The sequence below is a fragment of the Oryx dammah genome, unplaced genomic scaffold, assembly GCF_014754425.2.
Source record: "Oryx dammah isolate SB20612 unplaced genomic scaffold, SCBI_Odam_1.1 HiC_scaffold_2, whole genome shotgun sequence".
In the NCBI taxonomy this organism is placed as follows: domain Eukaryota; kingdom Metazoa; phylum Chordata; class Mammalia; order Artiodactyla; family Bovidae; genus Oryx; species Oryx dammah.
Window position 1 is genome coordinate 160,276,652 of NW_024070186.1, and position 26,821 is coordinate 160,303,472.

At 46.2% G+C, this 26,821-nt stretch overlaps 1 protein-coding gene across 1 annotated transcript in view; it reads right to left on the bottom strand.

Moving 5' to 3' along the window:
• The window catches only part of LOC120874330 (CREB binding protein), a 116,541-nt gene that overhangs the window by 31,144 nt on the left and 58,576 nt on the right, over positions 1–26,821 (bottom strand). The window contains exons 4-14 of the mRNA XM_040255698.1: positions 17,727–17,967; positions 16,328–16,441; positions 8,533–8,775; positions 7,302–7,404; positions 6,888–7,034; positions 5,967–6,084; positions 5,268–5,439; positions 4,940–4,984; positions 2,730–2,854; positions 1,958–2,146; positions 98–514 (exon numbers count right to left, since the gene is read on the bottom strand). Of these exons, the coding sequence (XP_040111632.1) occupies positions 98–514; positions 1,958–2,146; positions 2,730–2,854; positions 4,940–4,984; positions 5,268–5,439; positions 5,967–6,084; positions 6,888–7,034; positions 7,302–7,404; positions 8,533–8,775; positions 16,328–16,441; positions 17,727–17,967 (1,914 nt within the window). The remainder of the gene's footprint in view (positions 1–97; positions 515–1,957; positions 2,147–2,729; positions 2,855–4,939; positions 4,985–5,267; positions 5,440–5,966; positions 6,085–6,887; positions 7,035–7,301; positions 7,405–8,532; positions 8,776–16,327; positions 16,442–17,726; positions 17,968–26,821) is intronic.

Genomic DNA, 26,821 nt, shown 5'->3' on the forward strand with positions numbered 1-26,821 from the left:
GCTGCACCAAGACCTGTGGTGCTTCACAACCAATTGTTCAGGGGCAAGTTCTCATCTACAACTCTGTGGGCAGACGGCCGTAGGCCAAGGGGCTCACCGGGGTGCCAGGGGGCTGCGTGTGCACGGGTGTCGGCTGCTGCTGCGATGACTGCGGGGTGGCCACCGACGGAGGCTGCACTGGGGTCTGAGGCTGCGGGGTCACCTGGGCCGGGGCGGCTGCCTGGACTGTAGGAGTACTCTGTGTCTGGCTGGCGCTGGGCACGGAGCCGGGAGTCGGGGTGGGAGTTTGCCCGGAAGACGACACGGGAGTTGACGGCTGGGTAGGCGCTGCTGGCTGGGGGGGTGTCACCCCAGGAGCTGCTGGGTGCTGCAGAGACGGCATGCCAGCGGCCGTGGAGGCGGGAGGCGGGGTCTGATGCAGTGGCGGCTGTGTTACTGGTGGGCAAGGCAGCTGGCTGGCCTGGGGCCCAAGCATGTTCAGGGGGTTGGGAAGAGCAGCCCCCGGCACCTGCCCCTGACAGGCAGAAGGAAAAGAGAGAGTTAAAACTGTTCTCCCCTCCGTCTGACAATGTGGCAGCAGACATAAAGAATTAAATATATGAAAACCTGACACGGTTTCCGGATGAGGTCTGCTGACTACATGGGAACGTTCCGCTTGTAACATGTCACTGACCTGCATACTTATAGTAACCTGCCTTTGTAGTAATCAGACTTTGATTTATGTAAGTGTAGAAATCTCTGGCTTAAACACACACACATACACTCCAGTTACTAGCTCATGTTCCATAATATCCACCAACAGCTAAGACCACTGGAAAAGGTATTTGTCTTTTTTAAAAAAATGAGTTACTCAAACACTGAAATGTTTCAGTATGGTAGTTCTCAACTAGGGACATGCTTCAGAATTACCTGTGGGCCAACTAAAAAGCTATTTTGAATCTAGAGGAGGGATCTGCCAACCACACAGGGCCCAAGGCCAAACCCAGCTAGCTGCTGGTCTCTGTCAATAAAGCTTTATTGGCCAGCAGCCTCTCCATTCACTCACGTGTGAATGCACATGTCTATGACTGCCTCTGTGTCACAACAGTGGAGCAGAGCAGTTCCCCCATGGTCCACCAAGCTGAAAATATCTACAAGACAAACCTGTCGACCTCTTTGCTGGAGAAATAAAATTTATGCAAATTAAGAATTAATTAATAGGCATCAGGCTTCCCTGGTGGCCCAGTGGTTAAGAATCCAACTGGCAGTGCAGAGGGCACAGGTTCTATCCCTGGTCGGAGGAAAGTCCACATGTCGTGGGGCAACTAGGCCTGTGTGCCACAACTACTGAAACCCTCATGCCTAGAGGCCATGCTCCACAAGAGAAGCCACCCCGGTGAGAAGCCTGGGCACTGCACTGACAGTAACTTCCGCTTACTGCAACTAGAGAAAGCCTGCATGCAGCAAGGAAGACTCAGCACAGCCAAACATAAATAATAACAAAGAAAAATTTTAAAAAACAATTAATTGATAAGTATTTACTTAGTGAATCTAGTGTAGTCATTGCCTCTTATTCAATGTTATTCATGTTAAGTTAAATAATGAATTTGATCTCTCAGGAGAACAGTTGGTCTGTTTTAAATATGTGTGCATTTGTACACAGCAGCAATCTGATGCACTCTAACAGTTAATGGAAGTCAGGGAAAGGCAGTAAAATGAGTGGAAAACAGTCCCTGCCAGCATTATATTGAATGAGTAAAAACACATTCAACAAGAAGAGAACTACTCAAATGGCCCAGTTAGCTGGACTTCACCTGGGCAGTTTAAACCAACAGGTACTGAATCATTAAGCGTGAACTCAAGGGATTTTTCCTCCCTCCCCCTTCAAAAACCAGCGTCTCTCAGGATCACATGTGAAGCTTAGAATTTAAAACATACAAACAAAAATTAAAATGACAACTAAAACGATGGACAGTACCTGTGGAACGCCAGCCTGTGCCGCCGACTGCCCCATGCCCACGCTGCTCACACTCAGTGCCCCGCTGGACGATGGGAACTGGCTCTGCGGGAGGAACTGGCTCTGTGCAGGCGCCTGGGCCATCATGCTGTTGGTGTGCGCGCCCATCATATTTGGTGGCTGAGGCATTCGGGACGGAGAAATGGCCATCTACAAGACAGCATGAGCCACTGCGTTCAGAGGGCTGCAGGGCCCGTGTCTCCAGGGTGAATCAAAAGAGAGGGGAATCCTCAACTCCCCCGTCACAGGAGGGGACCCCCCCACGCACTAAGACCTCCCAGCTCCCAGGCACTCTGCACACTTCTTCACGCAGGTCTCTAATGAGCCAGCTCCACACAGTCCTCTGAACAGAAATCAACAGCATGCCATAGTGTAAAGTTCAAGTACGCCTTTTAGGAGTTCTCGGACTAGTTTAGAAAGCAGCCTCAGGAGAGGATGCTCTGAGAGCCAGCGGATGCTGACACCTTTCCTCTCATTCTGTCATACATCCCCAGAACTCCTATCTTCTCACAAAGTCACAGGTGCCAAGGAATCTCTCATTTCAGTAAAAACAAGTAACGGTCAAATAATGCTTGTAGTAATAAGGACCAGAGAGAGAGATGGAGTTGCCAAAGCACAATACAATCCAAAGGAACAAGCGCCACAGGATTCCCAACCTCCAAGCTCCCGCGGGATAACTGTCCTGTTGCAGCAAGCCCATCTCAGCACAGCTGAGGGGAGGACAAGCACTTACCCCTGGAACAGAGCCCATGCTGTTCATCGGGACAGAGTGGTTCATGGGGGATGCCGCACGCGGTCCCATGGGCGCTTGTGGCAACTGTACGTTCCCCAAGGATATTGGGTTAAATGAATTCATCCCTGTAAACGTACCCACAACAGTTCATTAGGAAAAGCACCCACAGGAAAACAGAATGACAATTTGCCAAAGAAACTTGAAGCCAAGTAAGATGGAACACACATACTGCATACACAACTGAAAGGAGACCAGTCAATCAGAAAAGACGGCTCAGCAACAGATTGCTCAGATCCAGGAAAAACGGCGCCACCGTGGTGGTGGTGAGGTGGTGGGTGGGGAGCAGGCAGGGCAGTGTGAGGAGAGGAAGGCGGCGAGTCAGGGAAGCTGCGAGCAGCGGAAGCCAAGGCAGCACTCGGTGCCAGAGCATCCGAGGGTCCGAGTGACAGAGCAGACAGGGGCGGGCGGGCCGGTGGGAAGGAGCGCCCACCAGGCATGCAGGAGGTCTGCTGAGGCCAGGGCACCCCTCTGAGCCAACCCCTCAGAGTCTTCTGGACCACCTGACTCCCAGCAGGAAGCCCGCTCCCATCACGCCAGGCCCTCCAGCTCTTTGGCTGGGCTTACATTTATTGTTAGAATCTGGGATAAGACTCAAAACATGGCTTTAATTTTGCAAGGACATTAAGCATTTAGAAAGTGCCCAAGGGTTGGCGGTTCTCAACTTCAGCCTCCTCTCTGCTGACTGGAAAGATCTCACTTTCATGGCTGCCTTGGCCTTCCCAGGGGTGCCACACCGCGAACTGCAACTCTCACCAGCCACTACACGACTCTGGGCCACAGAGCCTCTCGGTCTGTAATTTCCCACAATTCTCTGTGAACTCTGAGCTCAATGTAAATGCTGCTTCAGTAAGTCTCAGGACTTAGCCCAGTCCTGTGGCCATGAACAGAATCCTGAGGCACTGCCTTAACTGTGGAGGAGAGGGCATCAAAGAGCACCGGTCCCCTCAGCACCAGTAAGAAATGTCCCCCTGAGTAACCAGGACTTTCCAGGAAGCCCACAGAACAAAGCGCCCTGCTCTTCTGGAGGGTTTTATTGACAAGAGGAGATTTTACTGAGCAAGCGAAAAAGATGCATGGAGAAGCGGCACTGTAACAAGTTCCTCTCCACAGACCTGGACGTGCCGCTGACAGGGGCATGCAAGCGCTTCCTTCAAAGGCTCCTCCGTCCACGCTCTGCTCAACAGCCCCCTTCTCAGACCCCAAAGCAGCAGACTCATCCACCCTGTCCCTGATACAGCACTCTGTCCCTCCGAAGGCTCAATTTCTCTGCCTTCTTGATTTCTTTCACTCTTCACATCTGGTCCATCTGAACAAGTCCCTGAAAAGTTTCCTTTGCAGTATCGTCAGCAGTTCTACCAGGTCTGATGTGGTGTGAAGGACGATCACCACAGCTGTTAGAATGACCACTCTCTCCCTGAACTACTCCACACACAGCAGCAAGGCCCTACTTTGGAATCTTCCTGGACAATGTCACCATCTCATTTCACAATCAGCAGAAACATCCTACTGTTCAGGTCTCAACCTGCTAAGAGCTGTAAAAGCTCTGAAATGACCCTCACCCCCAAACTCAAATGACTGCTTCAACCACGACCAAAGACTCTCAACTTGAGAAAGAACCTCTGGAAGCTGCTCAGACTAGCTGCCAGGAGCCCAGCCCCGTGAGGGCTGTTGAGCACAGACCCTCCTCGGCGAGCCTGGTAGGCATGGCGCCTGTGCTTATTAGCCCAGAGCAGCCTCACCCGTCCCTCCCACCCCCCTAATCAGGGTGCTCGGGCTTCAGGATAGGCCTGACGCCCTACTTTCAAATGCTCAGAAATGCTTCTTTCCCCCCTCCTACAATGCTTTTTTTTTTTTGAGACTTCCAAGAGAAATGTTTTCTCTTGTCCATCAAAAAAAAAAGTGAATTCCTACTTCTGATCTCCTTGGAGAGCTTTGCTGTGATTTCCAAACTTCCAAATGCAACAGATGTTCACACTACCTGTGGGCATGCACCATGCCCATCACTGGGGTAGGGGGTGGGGGAAGCAATTAGAAAAGAAAACCTGAAGGAAAGATGCAGAGAAAGAAATACACAGGGAAGAGGACAAACCAATAAATTTTGTGTTGCAGAATGTTAAGCCAAAATATGATTTACAACAACAGTTAAATACCTTGAGAAACCTGCATACGATTCACTGGCAGAGGCATGGGCCCATCTACAATGGCAGAAATAAAAAAGGAGGTTACTTAAAATAATCCTTTAGATTTAAAGAGAAGAGCAGATCCAAAAGTGCTGCGCACTCTGACGCCAGCACACCCTTTAAAGGGCCTTTCTGTGAGACTCAACGTCTAAACATACGCCACCACAGAACACAGCCACTACCACATGCTTTCAAAGCAACAGGTTTCCTGGGAATGTAATTCTGTGTGCTGAGAAATACACACCAAATGCAGAAAGACATAGAGGGAACAGACCAGGGGCGGGACATGCAGTCTTACTTGGAGGTCTCACAGGCTGCGCCTGGGGTATTCCAGGGGGCTGTGTCCCGGGGGCTGGTAAGGCTGGCTGGTTACCCAAGATGCCTTGTTTGTGTAAACGCGATCTCCGCTTTTCTTCTAGCTCTTTTTGAATCTTGTAGATTTTCTCTGCTAGTAAGTGATAGTATTCATCCTAAAAAGCAGCAACATTCAATACTAGTTATTTGCAAACAAACAACTGATCTGGTTTTTTAGGGTCTAAAAAACTAATGAACTTTTAAATTAAAATTATTTACACTGGGTGAAGTATTCAGCACTTCTAACTCATAAACCAAAGCCCAGGGATGCTATGTGACTTAACAGTCAGGGGGTACTAAGTCCTCATGACAGTTCATTCCACAGCTGAACCTCTTCTTGCATACTCACTGACACAGGTAACAACATAGTATAAGAACACTCCACTATAAAGTACACCCACAGATTAGAAAAACTTCATATACCTCATTTACCACTGTAGTGGGAACACTTTAAGACTGTGCAGTTACAAATCAAGAGAGGTGTGCAGAGAGGACCTCAAGTCTTAACTGGGACATCTCCCTGGTCAGTGTCCTCAGGCGAGGAGACCAGCAGGCTGATGGAAGCCCCCCTCCTCCCCACGTCCAGACCTGCAGTCACAGGTCGCCCGGGGGCTGTGTGGCTGGAACTCGAACGCTGACCCACCCTGCTGTTGGCAGACTCGTACATGTCCCCTTCCACTTTCTTAGCGTAGGCCACCAGGTTCTCCATGCGGCGATCCTTCAGGGCTGCAGGGTCAGGTGTCGGGAAGATGGCTTGGACACTGAAAGGACAGCACGTACTCTCAACCTACTTTTAGTACAATGTCAACATCCTGCCATTTCATATGTGACACGCTGTCTACCTCTGGGCACAGTACCTTGCTGAGAGACCCCCAATCTCTTGCCTAGCTCATGTGCAGTCACTCTTTGGAGACAAATACTGATCTGCCAATTTATCCACAAATCAAACACAACAATATTTTGCTATTAACAATAAGTGCTTGACCAACTCAAGAATAATATGATTTTGAATTCCTAATCTTTAAACTACTAAGTACAAAAATTTTTGATTAAAATAATGAAGGAGAAAAAACAGAAAACTTCATCGGAATCGAGTTGATTAACGTCACCTTCATTTAACTTAAATTGCTAGAGAAATCAACTATTAATTTCCCATGTTGATTATATGATGGTATTGTGAAGCCATCTGTATTTACTAGGCCCAAATTCCTGCAATTCTCAGGGCTTCCCACAACTATAGCCTTGAGCCATAAAATAAGACAAGTTTCTGAGTGAGTCCCAGCTCCCCATGCACTGAGAGTTTAGAAAACAGGCCTGCCCCTGTTACATGGGTCAAAGTTCGTATTCCTCTCCAGGATCCACTGGGCACTCAGAATCTGGGATCCTCCAGCCTCCCTAAACAAGCATGTGACCCCCTTCAGTTGCAAGATGGTATGATCACCTGGGACACAAAAGAACACCTGGGAGTTAAATCAGACACCCAGGAAACTGCAAAACCATTACACCGCCATCAGTCACAAAGTGCTTCCATCACATGTGAGTAACAGGAAAGAGGGTCACGTACAGTTTATGCACTAGATGGCTCCGCAGGTCCTGAGTGACGTGTTCATGCCAGCTTTTCCGAACGCCAGTGCTGGAAGGAGGTGCTGCTGCAGGTATAGTGCTGAGGGTGCCAATGTTCCCAGAGTTTGAGCCATCATTCATCAGGGGGCTGAGGGGAGAGGAAGAACAGGTCATCCAACTGGAAAAGTGACTCACATGCCATTCATCCAACTAAGGGTCTTCAACCATATGTGACTTTAAACTCTGTTATCTGTTAGAAAGAAAGAAAGAGGGAGGGAGGGAGGGGAGAGGGAGAGAGAAGGGAGGGAGGGAAACAGCCCTATACTTTAGAAAGAACCAAGAGTTCTATGGTTCCCAGCCCACTTTAACATATGACTGTCACTCAGATAGGAGCCAAATGAAACAAGGGTCTTACTTTGTAGCCCCAAGGGAAGTTGGAAGAGCTGATTCTGAAATCAAGTTTGGTGGCTGCTGATCTGTTGTTATTCCTCCTGCTGGAATGTTCATTGGGTTATTTCCTGAAAGACAAAAAGAAAAGGAATCAACCAGGGCTCCTAAATTATACACCTCAAAGTCCTAGTAACAGATAAATAACAAGTCACATATAAAGAAATGATTCTTATGAAAATTATTCTTATGACTCATAATAATAAATGCTATGGCAGGAACTCTGGGAGTTATATTTTCAATAATGGTGGTCAAATTGTATAAATTCAATTGCTTCCCATCGCACGAAGAGCATTTCTATGGAGGCTGGCTGGCAGCATGAATGTTTGGCGGCTGCGGAAAAAAATCAGAAATGATCCATCTGCAGCTTCGGTTTTGATTCTGGCTTCATTCCCGTCACATACACTTCTTCATCTTTTTGTTTTGCATATCAGAAGATAAAAATCATAGAAATTAACTTGAAGTGAAGAAGACAAAAGGTCAATTTGTCTACAGTATTTGTTCTAAAGTAAGAGAAAGGTGAGATGCAGGTTAATAGTCTTGTCCCAGATTATACCACCAACAGAAGTGGTGTCAGACTGGAGGGGACATTTCAAGACTCCATCCAGTCTTCTAGCCAGCAGGAGTCAGAGATGCATTAGGGCAACTATTTCCCAACACGCAACAGATGAAGTATCTTTAAAGTGAAAATACTTTATTAGGAAAAGAACCAAACCAGCACAACAACCCTGTTCTGAGATCCCTGTTAGCCTGTCCGGATTCAGACTGGTCGGCTCTAGTCACACGTAGTCCACAACCAAGAAATCCTAGGAGCTGCAGAGTCAAGGCAAGTGGTACTGCCCTAATTCCAACCTGTGAGATTTTGCATTCTGAGCCCTGTGAAATGCCCTTTATGAAAACTATCCAGACACAAGCGACAAAAATGTTGGTTCATTTGCAAATGTGATTCACCTTACAAGCCTGTAACATCTTCAGTGTACCTGACACTTTAGCCTTTTCCTGGAATTTTTTTATTTTAATCATTTAAAAGACACCATTCACCATAATATATATATTTGAATTTTATTATATATATATTTAAATTTATAATTTGAATTTAAAGTAAAAACAGTAGCTGAAAACGGCCCTTGGCTCCAGAAGGCTCGTCATTCCCAACACTGCATTTGCACAAGGAAGTTCTCGAGAGTCCTTTCACCTACCCAGGGGGTTGAGACTCCTCATCTGCTGGTGAGTTTGAGGCTGTGCTGGTTGCTGGCCAGGAACCTGAGGCTGCAGCTGCGTCTGGGGCTGGTTCAGGTAGGGGAGTCCAAGAGCAGCATACGCTCGTTGCATGGAGCTGGGGTCTATCGGATTTGGGTTACTTAAAGAAGTGGCATTCTGTTGGCCGGTGCCAACAGAACCAATGGTGTTTTGAATTCCACTAGCTGGAGACCCCAGGATGGCTATAAAAACAAACAGACAAACACAAGAGATAAATAAAAGGGAAAAGTCTACAAGTGAGTTAAAAATGACTGAAAAACAAGTAAAATTTTATCAGAAGACCCCCTTATGTATGTCATGAAGCACTGGAACCCCGCTACCAAGAAAGGAACTGTGCAGACAGAAAGAGCCCATTCTATTAATTTCATCTGCACAGCAGCACCTGAAGGACAAAAATCTGAAGAGAATTCAAGCTTCTATGTTAGAAAACAACGGACCAGAAAATCAGCGATCACACAATCAAGGTCAGCGTGTATTAAATCTAGAGCCTCATAAGAAGTCAGTTCTGGGGAAACAGCAAACATGGGAAAACATACATTCTTTGGGGGTCATCAGCCTCCACTGAGGCGAGCTAAGAAGCCCCTCCTGCTGCTGCTCCTCAGGGTCCCTCACTGCTCAGCGCACAGGCACGGAGGAAGAGGAGGAGGAGCGGAGGAGACGCCTAGTTAGTCAGTTCTGTTACTTATTAACCTAATTAATATCTTAATTACTAAAGGTATCAAGTAACAGTAACTTAAGATCTCTGACACAATCTTCCAAAAAACAAAACTGCATTTCCTTGAACCCATGACGTACAGTGATCAGGCAACACCACGCCTTTCTCTGCTCCGAGTTTCCTCCGTGGGAGGGCACCATGCTAAGCTCTTTGCTATGTGAAGCTGTTCAAGAAATACCGTGCCTGACTGAGGAAAATCTGTAGCAACATAAAGAGCTCCATTCCCAAGGGCTTCAAAGTTAACAGAGAAGACCCAAATGCCCATCTGTCCGTCTGTCTGTCCATCGTCCAAATGTCCTAATCGATTCAACATATTGCAGAAGTTCTGCATCATACCATTGATTCTTATTTATGAGAGTTCCTTTCTTTCCAACTTCCCCAAACTTTAGAGTCATGTCATAAACAGCAGCTTATAAAACTGATACTATAACGTAAGATCTTTGAGACATAAAACACTATCATAAAATTTTTCTTTAAAATTCAGACCATTACTGTAATAATAATATCCTCACATCACCATCAGTGCAATTATAACATAAACAACTCAAGACTTAAACAACTCAAACACTTATCTGAGTAATTTAATGAAACCAAAATGTATTTTTTTAAAAAAAGCCCTTGATAATTACATATTCCATACTATTTAACTTTTCTAATAAGAATATTCAGATCTCAAACTCATTAACGCTCATTAGACACAATTATACACACCAAGCACCTCATTATTATAAATGAAAAGCAATTCCCAAGGTACATTTTATGACAAGTATGTAGCTCTGAAATAAGTCACGTATAATACTTTTAAAGGTATTTTTCCTAATAGTTAATACTCCATGAAACTTTAAACATGCCATTGTACTACTGAAACTGACATGCTGACTTGTCTAAAAGAAGTACAATGGAAAAAGGAAAGTGACAATGTTAAGATGACTTATTTTTCTATTACTTTGCGGTGTAAGGAGGAACAGACCTAGGCCTACATTGACATGCATACTGATCAACTGCCGGGAGAGAGGAATTTAAAGAAACAAGGTGTACAAGGCTTTGGGTTTTGGGTGAAGATGCAATAGCAGTGCCTCAACAATGATTTCTTTCTACTAAAATCCACTCATGTCCACACTTCCCCAAATGCCATCCTTTTACCCCAAATTCCCCATCCTAGGAGGAGGGCCACTCCCAAGCTCAAGGCCACTTATGGACTACTTACAGACTTCCTCCTCTCATGGAAGCTGCTGACTTGGTCAATGTAATTTGTGTGTGTGTTAAAAGCATTTATGTCTTAAAGCACATATTACTGTTTGTTTTTTTTTACTTTAAAAGAAAACATATCTATCTGAAGACAAGCATTTGGTACTTGACAGAGACAAGGAAAACAAAATACAAACAAATAAAAAGGCCTCTGACAAACAGGCATGGCCCAATCTGAGTCCAAATGCTGCTATGAGATAACATCTAAGCTTCAGGGACAAGGAAAGCAGGCATTTCCTACGGGGCAGATGGCTGGAAGGGGAGTTACCTGGTGAAAGCCACCACAAACTCTAAGTCCTACAAGCTCAAGATGCTTCCGCTTTCCGTAAACACCCTGCTGGCGTCCAGGCAGCAGCTGGCCTTCCCTGAACCCCCCACCTCGCCCCGTGGCCTCCGGGCCTCTGTTCCTCTCTGGACACCTGTGACTCCTGCTCTTGCTCCCTCCCTCACTTCCAAGCACAGACTCCACAACAGACACAGAAAATAGGACAGAAGCGAGCAGTCTGCGCTCATGGAGCTCAGGGTCTGCTGGGAGAGCAACATCCCTATCCAATAATGAAAGGCTGCAGCCCTGGATCCTGTATCAGAGACAGTGGTCTCTGATCAAGATGATCAAGACCATCTCCTCTTCCCTGCACGTTCCCTGCAGCGGGACCTGCATATGCCTCACAGAACTCTCCTCCCACCAGGGCGCTCGCCTCAAGCTGTAGCAACGGAGCAGGCGCCCTCCCAGCACCGCAACACTGAGCAAAAACGTGAGTGGTAAAACAGCAACGCTCCACGTATCTGGTGTCACTGGGAATACAGCCTGCTGCATGAATCAGTTTTACACATGATTGATACTTACCTCTTTGTTTATTTAGGCCGTGCTGCGTGGCTTAGGGGATCTTAGTCCCAGGCCCTTGCAGTGAAAGTGCCGAGTCCTAAGCACTGGATCGCAGGGAACTCCCAATATTTACCTCTCTAGATACCAACACTTCTTGTTCTTTTCACCATTTTTACATCTTGTTTCCTTTCTCAGAGCTTAAGGCTATGTTTCACACACAATCAATCCTTGTAATATCCCACCACAGTGTCTTACTGCATCTCAGTACAGCGTGGCCCCTCTCCCCGAGCATCAGTCAGCACTCTCCAGAGTGCTCCCGCTCCCCTTCTGCTGCAGCTACTAAGGACAGGTAAGGGCCGGGTTTCACAGCTGGCTCTGTCCAGGACTCACAGCCCCGTGGGCACAGAGACTGGCCCATGGGCGGGCTCCATACACACTAGCCACTGCTGCTGTGCAACACACGGCTCACCACAAGTTCCAGCCCCCAACTGGTCTCAATAAAACTGTGCTCAGTTTGGAAAGCCAACAAAAACAGACACGCTGAATTCCAAAACTTTGTCAGGTTGGTAGGGGACACCATGAGGCAAGCAAAGCAGCCACTACTTGGTCATCACCTGGATTTCCACCAAGAGAGTCAAGCTCAAGTCTGCTCAGGACTGTGGACATCTCTGCAGAGTTCCTCCCACAGCACAGGGTGTCCCAGGCCCGTGTACCAGGGCAGAGGGACACCTGAGCCAAGGGCCAGGCCCCCATCACAACCACCACCAAGCAAGAATGCGCACCCTGCAGCAGGTGTCCTCAGAAGCCAAACAACTCAGAACTGGCAACCTGGCGCCGCCCAGAGGACAAAGTGCCTCCAGTGAAGGCTATCACCGGGGGCTGTCTGGTACTTGAGCCACAGGCGGCCTCGCCCCCCCGCCCCCGCTGCGGGCTGTCACACAGGCACTGGTGGTCTCTGGAAAGCCTGGAGGTGAAGCAGGTGCCCAGCCTGCGAGTGCCTGTGGAGCACCAAGTAGGCATCTGGGGGGCATGTTTTAAGCAAGACTCAACACCATGAAGGTAGGCAACTCAAACAATCAGAGGGGCCTCAAGCTGGATCACTGGAGAAGGCAATGGCAACCCACTCCAGTATTCCTGCCTGGAAAATCCCAGGGACAGAGAAGCCTGGTAGGCTGCAGCCCGTGGGGTCACTACGAGTCGGACACAACAGAGCGACTTCACTTTCATGCATTGGAGAAGCAACTAGCAGCCCACTCCAGTGTTCTTGCCTGGAGAATCCCAGGGACGGGGGAGCCTGGTGGGCTGCCGTCTATGGGGTCACACAGAGTCGGACATGACTAAAGCAACTTAGCAGCAGCAGCAGCAAAGCTGGATCAGAGAGCAGGGCCAAGTAGGGGACACCTAGTGAGTGGCAAGCCAGCAGAGGTGTTCAAGCCAGGGGTCTGGGGAGGCTGACTGAGACGCCCGCGGAGGCGTCACCCATTCTGTCAGTCCTTTTGCTCTGAGCTGGGAAACCTGTGGCTGCCCAGAGCAGGGCACACACTATCTCAAGAGCTCCAGGACTGACGCTCCGCCCTACGAGGCAGCCAGAGTGGCAAACACGCGGAATTTGTTAAGATGCAGTCTAATAACACAAGAGGCCTGGGGGAAGGTCCAGGTCTCTGCGTTTCTAACAAGCAACAAGGGGGTGCGCCTGCAGTTGGGCTGAGGACCATATGCAGAGCAGCAAAACCCCCCTGAGGAGGCAACATGAACTCAGACAGGGAATCCGGTCTGTGCCGCCACAGCCTGCCCACTGCCACCTTGCACAGGTCTGGGAGTCAGTTGCCAAGACTGACGCTAGATACACACCCTGCAACTCCCTCATTAGTCAATAAAACCTGACGATCTCTATAAGGGATGGAAATGCAGGATCAGTGACTGCAGAATCTCTGGACAATAACTTGTGGGAAAAATTACACGAAATCTCCTCCACACAGGCCACAGCAGTCTGGGTTTCCTTTCAGTGGCCCCTGGGTAGGCTCCACAGGTGGCCTGGGCAGGCTATCTCAGTAGAGACATCAACGGGAGGAGTCAGAGAAGCAGGGGTGTGTGCAGCAGGCATGACGAGCATCTGTGGGAAAACCTGCCTGGACAGCACAGCTTTGGTGGACACAGGTGGGTCTCAGATGATCCCTGGGGTTCCTGACCACCCACTTACAAACCTCACTCGCATAGGAATCTCTTGAGTGCAATCAGGCGTCCCCTTGCAGGCATGTCAGCCTTGCTGTCCACAAAGTTCTTCCCTTGTCACTTAATTGAACCTGGGCTTTGCCCAGCCCCACCTCCCATGCACACTGACCCTCCCGCCCAGGACTGCCGACACCACCAACTCTACCTCACTCCTCTGACTGACACCACTGTCGCTTCGTTTTTTATTTCTGGCTGCGCCCCACAGCATGAGGGATCTTACTGTGCCCTCATGAACCACGTGCCTCATGAACCTCATGTGCCCTTTGAACCATGGATCAAACCTGTACCTCTTACAGTGGAAGTGTGGGGTCTTCACCAGTGGACCAGCAAGAAGTCCCAGATTGATGCCACTGTCACATCATTTTTAACGTACAGCTGACCCTTAAACAAGACAGGTTTCAACAGCATGGGTCTGCTTACACAGACATTTTCCAACAGTAAATACAACCATACACTGTCCACATTGCTCGAAGCTGTGGACAGAGGAACCAAGCTGCCAGTGTGCTGGGAGGGCCGTGGCCCTCTGACTGTGCGGAAGGATTGGAGCCCTCATCCTGAGCTGTGTAAGGGGCAACTGGACAGAGTCCATCAGCTGCTGGAGGGGCAGAGCCATGCTTCCCCACTGTTGCTATGGCCCATTTCACACACGATGGGCACAGTTTGCTTCAAGAGAGGAAGAACAGCAACAAACGTTTACAGAGAAGACACTGCTGCAACTTTCTCGCTCATCCTATCAAACTCCTTGTCCTTGCAAAACCATAGTGCTGGAACGAAAGGAATACACTCGGCAGAAACCTAACTTGAGAAGCATTAAAAACAAAAACATATACAAACACACAAAATACACACTAAAATACCCCACTTTCATTTCTTTCATGAAAATTTGCTACCACCCTGCACAGAGTTCATCTATACACGCCCCATGACTTTATATTGTAAAATCACCCTGACAACACCTTACGTTATGACTGGGAGAAACACTGTGGTTTACCACTTCTGAGGGCTCACGCTGGATCAATCATTACAACAAGCAGGCAGTTATAAAGATGCTAGAAAAAAACCCCACACTCATTTTTTTTTTTTAAATAAAAACCACACAAAGTGTTTCTTAAAAAGAGAAATCTCAAAAGTTTACAACTGTCATGGCAATACATATTAAAAACCAAAGGATCTCAGAAAATTACAGTCCCAAATTAAAGGTTAAGAACACTAATTCATCCTATTCATTATTCATGGAATGAATACTGTACAACCACAAACTCGACAATAAATATTTTGACACTTAAAAGCACTATAACTGAAATATATCCTAAAACATAAGAAACTGTAACCATCACAACGTGCTAGTAAAAAATAAAACATTTTACACTAACTTGGAAGAAACTCAGACTGTAGTCCACTAGAACTGTTGTCTCAAATATCTGCTTCTAGAAGACACAGATTCCTAGATCTTCACTTTATGTAAGAAATGTCCTAAAAAATTGTGTATTAATTCATTTTTTGCTTAATAAAAGTATAATTTAACTGACTTAGGAAAGTGACTTTTAAAGGAAACTTAGTATGACTGCTTCCACTGGGCAGCAAGGGAGGGAGGATGGGCCCGTGGCCCTGGCCCGCTTTCCTGGCCCACGGACACCCCTGTGTGTGGGGTGCTAGGGGCGCTCAGGAGGAAGTGGGGCCTAGCGGGCTCAACCACCTTTCCCAGTGCCACTTGGAAACAAGCAGAAAGAAAAGCAGCACACGTGTTCTGAGGCAGCAACAGGTCTGCCCAAGAAGAAGGAGAGCAATGGACACATAACCACAAGCAGGGCGGGTGGGGTGAGATGGCCCAGATGCGGCGGCGAAGACGCAGACGGTGCTGGAGTTTCGAGGGCAGCTCCAGCCCACGAGGACACAAGCGCCAAGGGTACGGCCTACCTGTCCACACCAAGAGACACACCCTGAGAGCACAGCTGGACCTCAAAAACGACCAGAAGGGACTTAACATCAGGGAGAGACGCTCATCCTTTCCCTGCTTTGATGCCCATGGGCGCCCCCGGAGCCACATAAGGCCTCCTATGGAGGCACTGCCTAACCACCCGCTAAGGGCACACAGACCAATGGAAAGATGGCGAAGCGAGGGCAGCGATCAGGGTGTGGCAGTCCTGGTGCAGAGGCCCTCCATCTGTGCTGAATGAACTGTTAGTTACACAGCTAGGTCTGGGAACCGCATCGCCTCCACAACACCTGCACGCGGAATTTTACACCAACACAGCCTGACTGACTCTTCTAGAACAAAGGGTCCTCAAAACTACTTTAGGGTGATTTCAAAAAGTGTCCAGTCTATTCCACCCCTCACCCCAAAGTCACTGCCATAACAGTGACAAATGCTGAGTATCTGTCAAGAAACTCAGAGAGCCATCCCGTCAGCTCTTGCCTCTCTGATCCAAGTGACGTCCTTCTTCTGCACTCGCTGCTCTGCTGTGGCCAAGTCCAAGGGGGTGGGGCGGGGGAGTCCAGCACTGAGGGCGGGGTGGGGACTCCAAAGTGACCGCACCCCGCACAGGTGGGGCACCTGAGTGCTGGCTGTGCTGAGCTTCCCCCTCGGCTTCCACCCTGGCACCCCAGCTCCCACTATGTGGTGTGGCGACTAGTTTCTGCCCTGCTTCCTGCCTATTCCTCTGTGTTCTCAGTGTCTCATCGCCAAGCTTCTCTACCCCCAGTGCTCACTTACTTTGTTGGTTTCGCTTGTCACTGGCATTTTTCAAAGGGAGGCAAACAGGACAGTCATGTCGTGTGCAGTTCTTCCAATGAGAGATGATTTGTCGTGAAGATGCACAATGGGCAACTATGACCAGAAAAACAACGAGATGTTATTTTTCTATCCAAATCGTCGCGCTTTCAATTACACCTACATTATAAGGCCAGCTTCCATAAAAAATGATCACAAGTGTAACTGCAGCACCGTGCAGGCAGTCCTTAACTTACAAACAGGCTGCTTTCCAGGTAGTTTGTAAGTTGACTACTAAGAATTCCAAACAAAAACTTCCCAGAGAAGCAATGTTATGAATGATGGTGAACAAGGTTCAGCCCACAAATGAAAAACAAAACAAAACTACTTGGCCTGAAATACCACACAAGTGGAATGAAAGGCAGAACAAATAATAATTCTGTAATGTCACTATTTACAATAAAGAGTTTACATTATGTTTAATAATGCTCAAGGATGAAACCGTCTAAACACTAGAGTTGAAGAAACATAGCGAAGCAAATGAGAGATCTGTGGAGACCCTGTGGGGGCCCGGGCACTCCTCAGAGCACTTGAGACGGCAGCTGCGGCCGGTCCCTCTGTCTCTATTTTCGCTTCCACTTCTTCCTAAAGGCCCAGCACGACCCTCCTCTGCTTCTCCATCAGGATAGGGTTACACCCGGGACTTAAGAGTGTCACAAGGGGAAGCAGGGAGATCAGGGAGACTCTCCCGAAGGTTAGGAGCACAAGTGAGAAGAGAGAGAAAGAGGATAAAGATTAAAGGGAAGCAGAACCATTAGTTAAGGGAGGCTTCTTCAGGAGAACTGGGGTGTCTGTGTGAAGATCAGAGAGGGGACACGTGTGTGCATGGTTCTCCCCTCTGGAGAGGAGGGAAGGAGGTGGCAGGGGTGGGCAGTACACACAGGTCCCCAGGACAACCGGGCTGGGAGCCTGATAAGCCAAGACAGAAGGGCAGAGGGACGAGGCAGCGGCCCTGGCACCTGGGCGCACAAAACGACTGCAAGACAGATGCTCTAGGCTTGGGGAAAGGCAGGCACAGGCACGTGTGCACACTACACTGTCTAAAAGAGAGCCTGATCTAGACATGTGTGGCGAAGGAATGCTCAAGAGGGGACACAGGTCTTCCGTGACAGAGGACTGCAGCAAAGAACGAATGCAGGGCACAGCCCCACCAGCAAAAGTTCACAGAACGTTGTAGAACCACACCGCCTTTCTCCTGGGCAGGTGAGCGTCCAGAGGCATCTGACTGGTCAGCACATGGGGACGTGGGAGGTGGGAACCTTATCAACAGGAGAGGTGCCAGAGAATACCAGACAAGTCCACCCTTGGCTCTGCCACCAGGACCTGAGCAAACGGCACTTACCTTGACAAGCCTTCCCAGCCTGACAATGCGTCATGTGATTCAAGACGTTTTTCATGGTTCGACAATGTGGGAGTGAGCAGGGCCGGACCTCTCCGTTGGCTTGTTCTCGCCTCTGACATTTATGAGCATGAAGCAGTAAGACCAGCTGCTGCTGTATCAGTTTGCGTTTTTCAGGATCTGCAGTGGGGCCTGTTGCAATTGCCTGTGTGGGTACAATTCCCACTGATGTTTGCATCTGAGACTAAAATAAAACAAATTAACACAAACATTTTAATAAGCTTTCAGAGTTCCAATTCACGTTCATTAACTATTTTTTCAAACTAAGGGTAAAGCTGAGTGATAGTTTAGGCCACAGTGAGAATGCAGCTGGTGAGGTTCTTTTAATTCATTGGCAATTTATCACGCTACAATACATACAAGTGCAAGAAAAGCTGTTATATTAGGTTGAACCATATGAAACTATTGTTTCTCTAAGCCAAATGACCAATTCCATAGGATTCAACCTAATAAAAAGATCGCCAAGGCCTGACCAATTCCAACCCACTGAGAAGATCCGACGGAGCGGAGGAATCAAAGCCACCCTGCAGATTTCTAGTCTTCTGACCAGAAGGACAATACCTGCAGCATTCATTACTTCTAAAAGATTAAGACAGCATTTATCTTGAATACAACCATCCAGTACAATCACTAATGCTTCGCATTCCATTAAAATTTCTAGTCAGACATCAGACAACATTTTTTCTAGGTATTTGATGATCTGCTGAAGATACAGAAATAGAGCTTAGTTACTTTCATCCTTTCAAAATAGTAGGCCAGATCAACCATACCTCTTAACTGCAAATAACATGGAAAAGGGGACCTGTGGAACTTCTTACTTTTTACCAACTACCAATATTTTTCAGAAATTTACTAAAGAAACTTTGAAATAAGAGAAATGTAATGTTCCTAACATGCAACAATATAATCCATATTTCAGGGATTTTCTGATCTATTGCTCTGATTAAGTCACACTTCTGACTTCATTTTACAACACCTAGTGCCTCCCATGAAGTACAGTACAGCTGTGAGTTTTCAAATGAAGAATCAAAACTATATACATTTGCAACTAGGAGAACACCAAGTAAAAACATATTTCTTTATGAACCAAAGTTCATTGTAAAAAGAGTGTTTTGTGTTTTGGCTTTACCTTGATGAGAACTTATAAAATAAGTATGTAGAAAAGCTACCTGGCTTCACTCAAGAGCACAACTCCTAGAACCCTAACCAGGAACCAAAACAAAAGCAAAATTCAAGCCAAGAGGCTGAGTATACTGCGTGGAGAAGCACTTAACGCCTGAGGGAAAACAGCCTCTTTCCCTTCTGTCTATTTCCGTGATTATAAAAATGTGGAAAGCAAAAGAACTAAGGAAATACTTAACACTTGCAATCCTGAGAGCCAGGAGTCCACTGCGGAAGTGCAGACAGGTTTTCCCCTCCCAGTCACTTTTGTGTGTATGAACCGTGGCCAATAGTCTTATTCATATAAATCTGGCCTGGCATTTACTCCAGGTTCTGCCCCATACCAGTAAGCTGTGGCATGATGTGCAGTGATCATGTGCACTCATTTACCCAAACTCTGATGACTGGTCATGAACTGTGGCCACTCCTCTTTCCTCTGACACTTTAAACTAAGGCTCCAGTAAACAAACAGCCTGTGACCATGCCCTCTGCAGCATTCAGTACCTACGCTAAATGATTCTGCATCGACCAGCTTATTTCCATGGACCACAAAGTCCAAGCGATAATCAACAGGAACAGAAGAATATGGGAAGTGTGAGATGATACCTGGTTAGGTCTCTTTTGCATTTACAAAAAAATTTCAAACATGTGGAAAAGTAGAAAGGAAAAGATACCATTATCACATCTAACCAAATGAAGGATTCTTTAATATCTTCTAACATCTAGTCCATACACAAGTTTCTCAACTTGTCTCCAAACAGTCTTTTAGAGTTGGTGTGCACAGATCAGGACCCAGTTCAGGCCCACACCCTCCACCTGGTTACTGTCTTTAAGGTTCTTCATCTCCTGCTACCCTTCCCTGCCTTTACTTTCTCACAATACTGATGTCTAGAAGAATCAAGCCAGTTGTCCTCCTGTCATTTCTTAAAATACAGAAATGCTACATACAAAATAAATAAACAAATGTAAAAAGAGGTATCATATAAAAACCTGGTTAAAAAAAATCTCAATCTTATGATTAAATTATAAAAGACTTAAAGTCATTAAAAATTAACACATTGCTTCTCATCTGCGATGTTCTCAATCACACATTTTGAACTGTATTTGATGGTATGTTGAAACCTCAACATGTGGAAATAGCACAGCTGGAAATATAGCATGTTCAAGTCTCGGTCTATTCTCCATCTACATGCAGCTGTTTAGTAAGTCTACACACTGTTTACACATCTCAAAAACAAATTGGAGGATGAAGCTGAGTCACCAGCAACATGAAGCAGACAACACGTCTCGTGTCCCTGGGTTAGCCTTCCCCATGTAACTCCATGGGCTTGCATGAGGCTAGTCCAGGTTGCAAAGTGCTTACAAACGTGGGGCACATTTAATTTCCTTCTCTCTGAGGCTGATACTCAACAAGAAAGAAGAGCTGTATGAACTTCTGCAAAAATCTGTCAGAAGCAGCCTTCAGATTCTACCAACTTCCCAGCTCAGTCCCCACTGTCCAGGCGGGAGAAGAGAATTAAAAGAAAAATGCTTAGACAAGAACCTCCATTTAAACACACAGAACAAAATTTGCAAATTCCCCCAAAAGTACTTTATAATTTTAGGCAACTTTATTTTTTGCAATAACCAAGAGTATTTTGGAAAATGGTAAAAATGAAGGAGGACTCTATCTTGCCATAGATTCTTAGGTATGTAACCAAAAGCAGAAACCATGGTAATGAAAAAAATAAACTAGACTGCATTAAAATTAAAAGCTGTTAAGCTTCAAAAGACACCATCAAGAAAGTGAAAGACAACCCAAAGAATGGGAGAAAACATCTGCAAGTCACAGATGTGATAAGGGACTTGTATCTAAAACATTCAAAGTACTCTTAAAACTCGATGATTTAAAAAAAAAAAAAAAAAGAACCTAATTTTTTTAAATGGACAAAAGTATATGAAGAGACATTTTCCCAAAGAAGATATACAGAGAAACGCATGAAAAAACTGGTATGTTTACTGAAACTTGAAACCCATGAAAAAGCACTCGATACCATTAACTATCATCAGAACCACAGTGAGGTACTGCTTTACACCTGCTGCATAGCTACAGTTTAAAAACAGACAGTAACAAGTGCTGATGGAGAAGAACCTGCTCTCTCTCACACTCTACTGGAGTGTGTGTGAACGGGTGCAGCCACTTGGGAAAACATTCTGGCAGTTCCTCAAAAGGTTAAACCTGGAGTTACCATCTGGACCAGCAATTCTCTGAAGCATACACCCAAGAGAGCTGAAAACATATGTTCACACAAACACATGGCCACTAATGTTTGCAGCAGCAAGACTCCTAATAGCCAAAAAATGGAACCAACTTAAATGGGCATCCAGTAGAGATTGGAAAAACATGGTATATCAAAAAAGGATATAACCCAACCACAAAAAAGGAAGTACAGTACATGCTACAACATGAATGAACTTCAAAAACATTGTGCTAAGTGAAAACACCAGTCACAAACAACCACATACTGTATAATTCCATTTTGATGAAATGGCCAGAACAGGTAGATCCATAGGGGCAGAAAAGAGAGCAGTGGTTGCATCTGGCTGAAGATTTCGGGGAAATGGGAAGAACTTGCTAACGGTACAGACTTTCTTTTTGAAACAAGAAAATGTCCTAAATTTGAACATGGTTGGTGATGGCGGCACAAAACACTAAATGCCACTGAACTGTGTGCTTTAAAGAGGGGAACTGCACGGGAGAGCAATCGTATCTCAATAAAGCTGTTTTAAAATGACTTCTATCTCATGAATTATCAAAGAAACGATATTAGAACGAAGAAGCATCTTTCACTTATGAATATGACCACAATAAAAAAATGAAAAATGTCCATTCCTTTTGATCCAGTGGTTCTACATCTTATAATTTATTGTTAGGGAAGTAACCGGACTAGTGTGCTGAAATCTGTGTACAAAGACAGACAGCAAACTTTGATTAAATTACTGTATACTGGAAATTTCCCTAAATGTCTAGAAAAGACAGACCAATTAAGAAAAATTATGGCTACAGACCTCATAAAATCAGATGCAGGCGTGAAAAGTAAGGGGGACCTGAGGAGAGCCCAGTCAAAGCCACATGGAATACAAAGGCCTGGAGCCAAGCCCCAACCAAATCCTTGACCCACCGAGCATTGTGAGCTAGAATCACTGTTATCTGGGGCAACTAAGCCCATGCCCCACAACTACTGAGTCCGCTTGCCCGAGAGCCCGTGATCTGCAACGAGGGAAGCCACTGCACTTAGAAGCCCACAGGCCACAACCAGAGAGCAGCACGTGCCTGCTGCGACCAGAGAAGCCCGCACAGCAACAGAGCCCCAGCACAGCCAGAACACGCACAGACAGACCGCAGTAATAATGCAGACCCTCGTGCTGCCAATGAAGTTAGATGGAACATACTAGGCTACAGAAGAAAGTTATTAAAATAGTACCATAAAGTCATTCAGCTTTTCCTTATCAACTTCATGCATTGTTTGAATGTTTTACAAGAAATGTCTACTATTTTTATAACAAACAACAAAAAAAATCCCACTTTGGAAGGAAAATCAGAAGAATCAGTAGAAAACAATGAACAATTAAATATTTAAAAAAAACTGTAAAAATCCTAGAAAGTGGTACAGGCCTTCATAAAAATATATAAAGCAGTGGTTCCTAACTAGTCCCCAGTATAACCTCTTCAAATACAGATTCCCCACTCATGCCTCCCAGAGACTATGGTTCACAAGATGGGGGTTGGAGGGGCGGTGGCGGCAGAGGCGTTCGTATTCAAGTTCCACAGAGGAGACTTCCTTACAACAGCTTTATACTTCTTAAAGGTTTTCCAAAATGAACAGGGATGCACTTTACAGTTACAATAAAAAGAAACATTTAGGAGAGACACTCACAGGGGATTCTCATGCAGCGGCAGTCATGAGAGTCGCGAGAGTGCCTGGGCCAGACCGCCGGAACAGTGACCAACAAACTAGGCAAACCACGTGACACCCACGAGACAAAGCAGACAGTGCCGGTGTCAGTCCTCCAGTCTTCACTTCTCAAGGACTCTGTGCTGCGTGCCCAACAAGCAGCAGCTCACTTAATGCCCACCCCTGGCCCAGGGAGGCCTAACGCAGGCCCGTGCAGCCGCATGGGCGGTGGTGGGCCGGGGGGGGGGGGGGAGTTCCCACCTCCTTAACTCTTCTGTGCTCGCCTTGTCAGACGGCTGCCCACCTTGCCTTATAAAGCATTTGAAGAGAATGTAACAGAAAAACTGAGGGAGGTGGGAGGGGGCTTTGGGATGGGGGACACATATACACCTGCAGCTGATTCATGTCGGTGTATGGCAAAAACCACCACAATACTGTGAAGTAATTAGCCCCCAATTAAAATAAATTAAGTTTTTTTAAAAAAGAAAAACTGGCCAAGGACAGGAACTAAACAACTTGAGAAACAAAAACATACACGCACTTTCCTTCTTACCAGTAATCAAGAAATGCAAATCACAATAATTGGACACTATCTCCTCCTGTCAAAGGACCGAATGATAACCCCCAGCCTTGGGAGCATCATGGGATACTAGTGACCTGCTTCCTGGCTTTTGTTGGAAGGCAATACAACAGTATCCATCACAAGCTTTAAAATTCATGCACTGCATTTTGTTAACTCCCATCAGCTCACAAGCAATTCCTAACGGTGGAAGGGGAAGGTTACCGGGAACAGGAGTCCCAGTGTTGCCATCACGACCCCCTGCCTGTCAACATTCTGAACCATGAGTAACAGCAGGTGAACATAAAGTGTACAACCCAAGGGCTGTGGAGAGCACAGCCCACTCACCCCATTTCATTGCTAGATCTTTTGTTCTTTGCATGTATCTTGCTGGCATCATAACTTAACCATTATTTAAACCCCTGTCCATTAAACGGCCTTGAAAGGCAAACATTTTACATTTATTCTGGTGTATTTCTTAATTTTAAAGGAGCTTGCTGTATTTTACTAGGTCTGTCATTGCTACGTAGGTCTGAGTAATCAGCACCAACCTCATTTTTTTTAAATGCCCTTTATCCTAAGAACAGGATCACAGATGTGCACAAGGAGTATGTGTAAAGTTTATCCTGGATTCTTTCTAGAAAAAGAAGTTATTTTTCATGAAGTATCCAAGACTAGATTACAATGTCTGCAAAGGACTCTGCAAACAGTAAGAAGCAGAAAGTGACAAGTCACAACGGTGAACGAAAGTGCTTCCTCTGACCACATGACCACCGCCCTCCATCTGCAGGGCTGGGTTCCCAGAGACAACCGTTCAGATCAGCCTGGCCCAGACCTTCCACATAACCAATGCAGTCCAGACCCCTACTTCTCTGACATCCTCCCCTGACCCACCTGGAAACTTTACTTCTCCCCAGTCTCCACTTAAAAGTCAGGAAATGACACCAAAGCGAACACCAGGTGGGACAAAGGGTTGTTCTGCACTATCTGCTTGTTCTGATTCCCCCAGAAGGACCCTAGAACAGCTGGTTACACAAAACTTTGCAGTCATAAAATAGAGAAAATGCTCATTAAATGTACTCAGCTATCAAACCAGGAAGAAGCGATAATCACCTGAGATGATGAAGATCGACTGGTAAGAAACAGAACAGTTACTTAGATAGAATACTATTTCTGTGTTTTCTTTTTGTTTGGTGTCTGCTGATTTTTTAAAAATAAGATTACCTAACAATTTAAGATTTAAATTCAATAAAGAAATAACTAAAAATGATCAAGGTGGACCAGAATGATTTCTAAGCAATCTTCCAAATCAGAAACACTGATTTCACAGTGGAAAAAACGGCTAACTCAAGAAAGAAAACTCATGGGCGAGGGAGCACAGGACAGACAACTGGACAGACCCACTCTCTGCCCTGCCCCAGCGTCACTCCTGTCCACTTGGAGAGTAGATCTGCCTCGGGGGCTGCGTGGTCAAGTACACCCGTGCAAAGAAACCTCAAGGGTAAAAGCTGCTGGATCTACTCCAACAGCCAAGGGGACAGGCCAACCAGATCCACACGTCTCAACTGACTTATGAGGTCTTACGGGCATCAGGCCCCGTTACTGTACAACCAGTCCACGAGAATTACCCATCTACTAATAACTGGTTTCCCAGGTGGCTCAAGGGGTCAAGAATCTGCCTGCCGGTGCAGGTAGACACAAGGGATGGGGGTTCGATCCCTGGGCTGGGAAGAGCCCCTGGAGGAGGGCACAGAAGCCCAGTGCAGTTCTTGCCTGGAGAACCCCGTGGACAGAGGAGCCTGGGGGCTACGGCCCAAAAGGCTGCGAAGAAGCAGACATGGCTGAATTGACTCAGCAAGCACAACTTTCAAGAAATCATCTTCTTGACTACCCATCTATATGAACATATTCTTCAATAACATTTACTACAGTAAGTTTTTGATAACTTGGCAAATTAATCATTTGACAGACAAATTAGCTTTTGGTGGCTTAAGCCTAAGCACCATTTCAGATAATTGTGGAAAAAGTAAAAAGAAGTTTGGGAAGTTGGGGCCACACGAGAAAGCTGTGACTCTTCAGACAGACACTGCGCTCACATCTTTGGTAGCTGCGACTGTTTCCTTCCAGACCCATTAAATGTGCTGCCTACTGAGTTCTACCTCTTAAAAAAAAATTTAATTAAAAAAATTTTTATATATAGGTATAATCATTTAAGGTATCTACTGAGTTCTTCCTAAAACAGTCACTTCATTTTCCAGAACGCCTGGTACAGTCCCTGTATTTGCTGCTACCGGGCAGGCAGAAATTCTGACACTAGTGTGTGTACTGGGCACAACTTGTTTAGACACAAAGAACCTGCCTACTAAGTCTCTACTTTACATGAAGTCAAAGACCTGAATGTCTCTGGAGATAATTTATGCTGTTTTACCTAGAAAGCTTCATTGAAGAAAAGGCTATGCTAATTAGGCTCTAGAAAAGACATGGTTAATGGAAACTAGTCTTGGGAAGAAGTTAAATGATTGTTTTTAGCTCCACTGGGTCTTTGTGGCTGCGTGCAGGCTTCCTCTGGTGTGGAGAGCTGGGGCTACTCTCTAGCTGCAGTATGTGAGCTCCTCACTGCAGCGGCTTCTCCTGTTGGGCTCTAAGCTCACAGGCTCAGCAGCTGCGGCACAGGGGTGTAGTGGCTCCGTGGCATGTGGTATCTTCCCAAACCAGGGACCAAACCTGTGTCCCCTGCAGTGGCAGGCAGGTTCCTGACCACTGGACCACCAGGGAAACCCAGTTAAATGATCCTGATTGAGTACTTCCAATACCAGTACAACCAATACAGCTGGTCTCTACTATCAAAGAATACTATAAATATTTCTCAATTTATAGCTTTTTAAATATTTGCAACACATCATATTTTGGACTTAGACTATGTTTCCCAGGCTGATATTTATTGCCAAAACAAAAGAGGATGAGTTTAAATAGTAGAAAGGATTTATATAGGTGCTGGTAAGAATTTTAGATTAAAAGTTATTCTTCAAAGGCCCATAAACTCATCTTCAACTTACAGGTGGAGGCGATGAGAATAAGAAAGGTAAATGCCTAAAATTACAAGAACACTTGGAGGACTAATAGTGAGAGGCAAGCACTTACTTCCCAACACTGTCCCTTGTATTCCAGTTCAATTACTGAGGCATAATTCATAGCCACAGAGTGATTTTCAACAGAAACTGCTCTCACAGTGAAGAGCTGATGAGACTACTCACTTGTCATTCCAGTGAAGGATGAGAGTGCTGGAAGCTCTCTCCCTAGTCCTAGGGTGGAGAGAAACACCAGAGTGCCAGTGATTTTAGATCCATGCTTGTGAAGGACAAGGAACTACAGACAATGCTTTA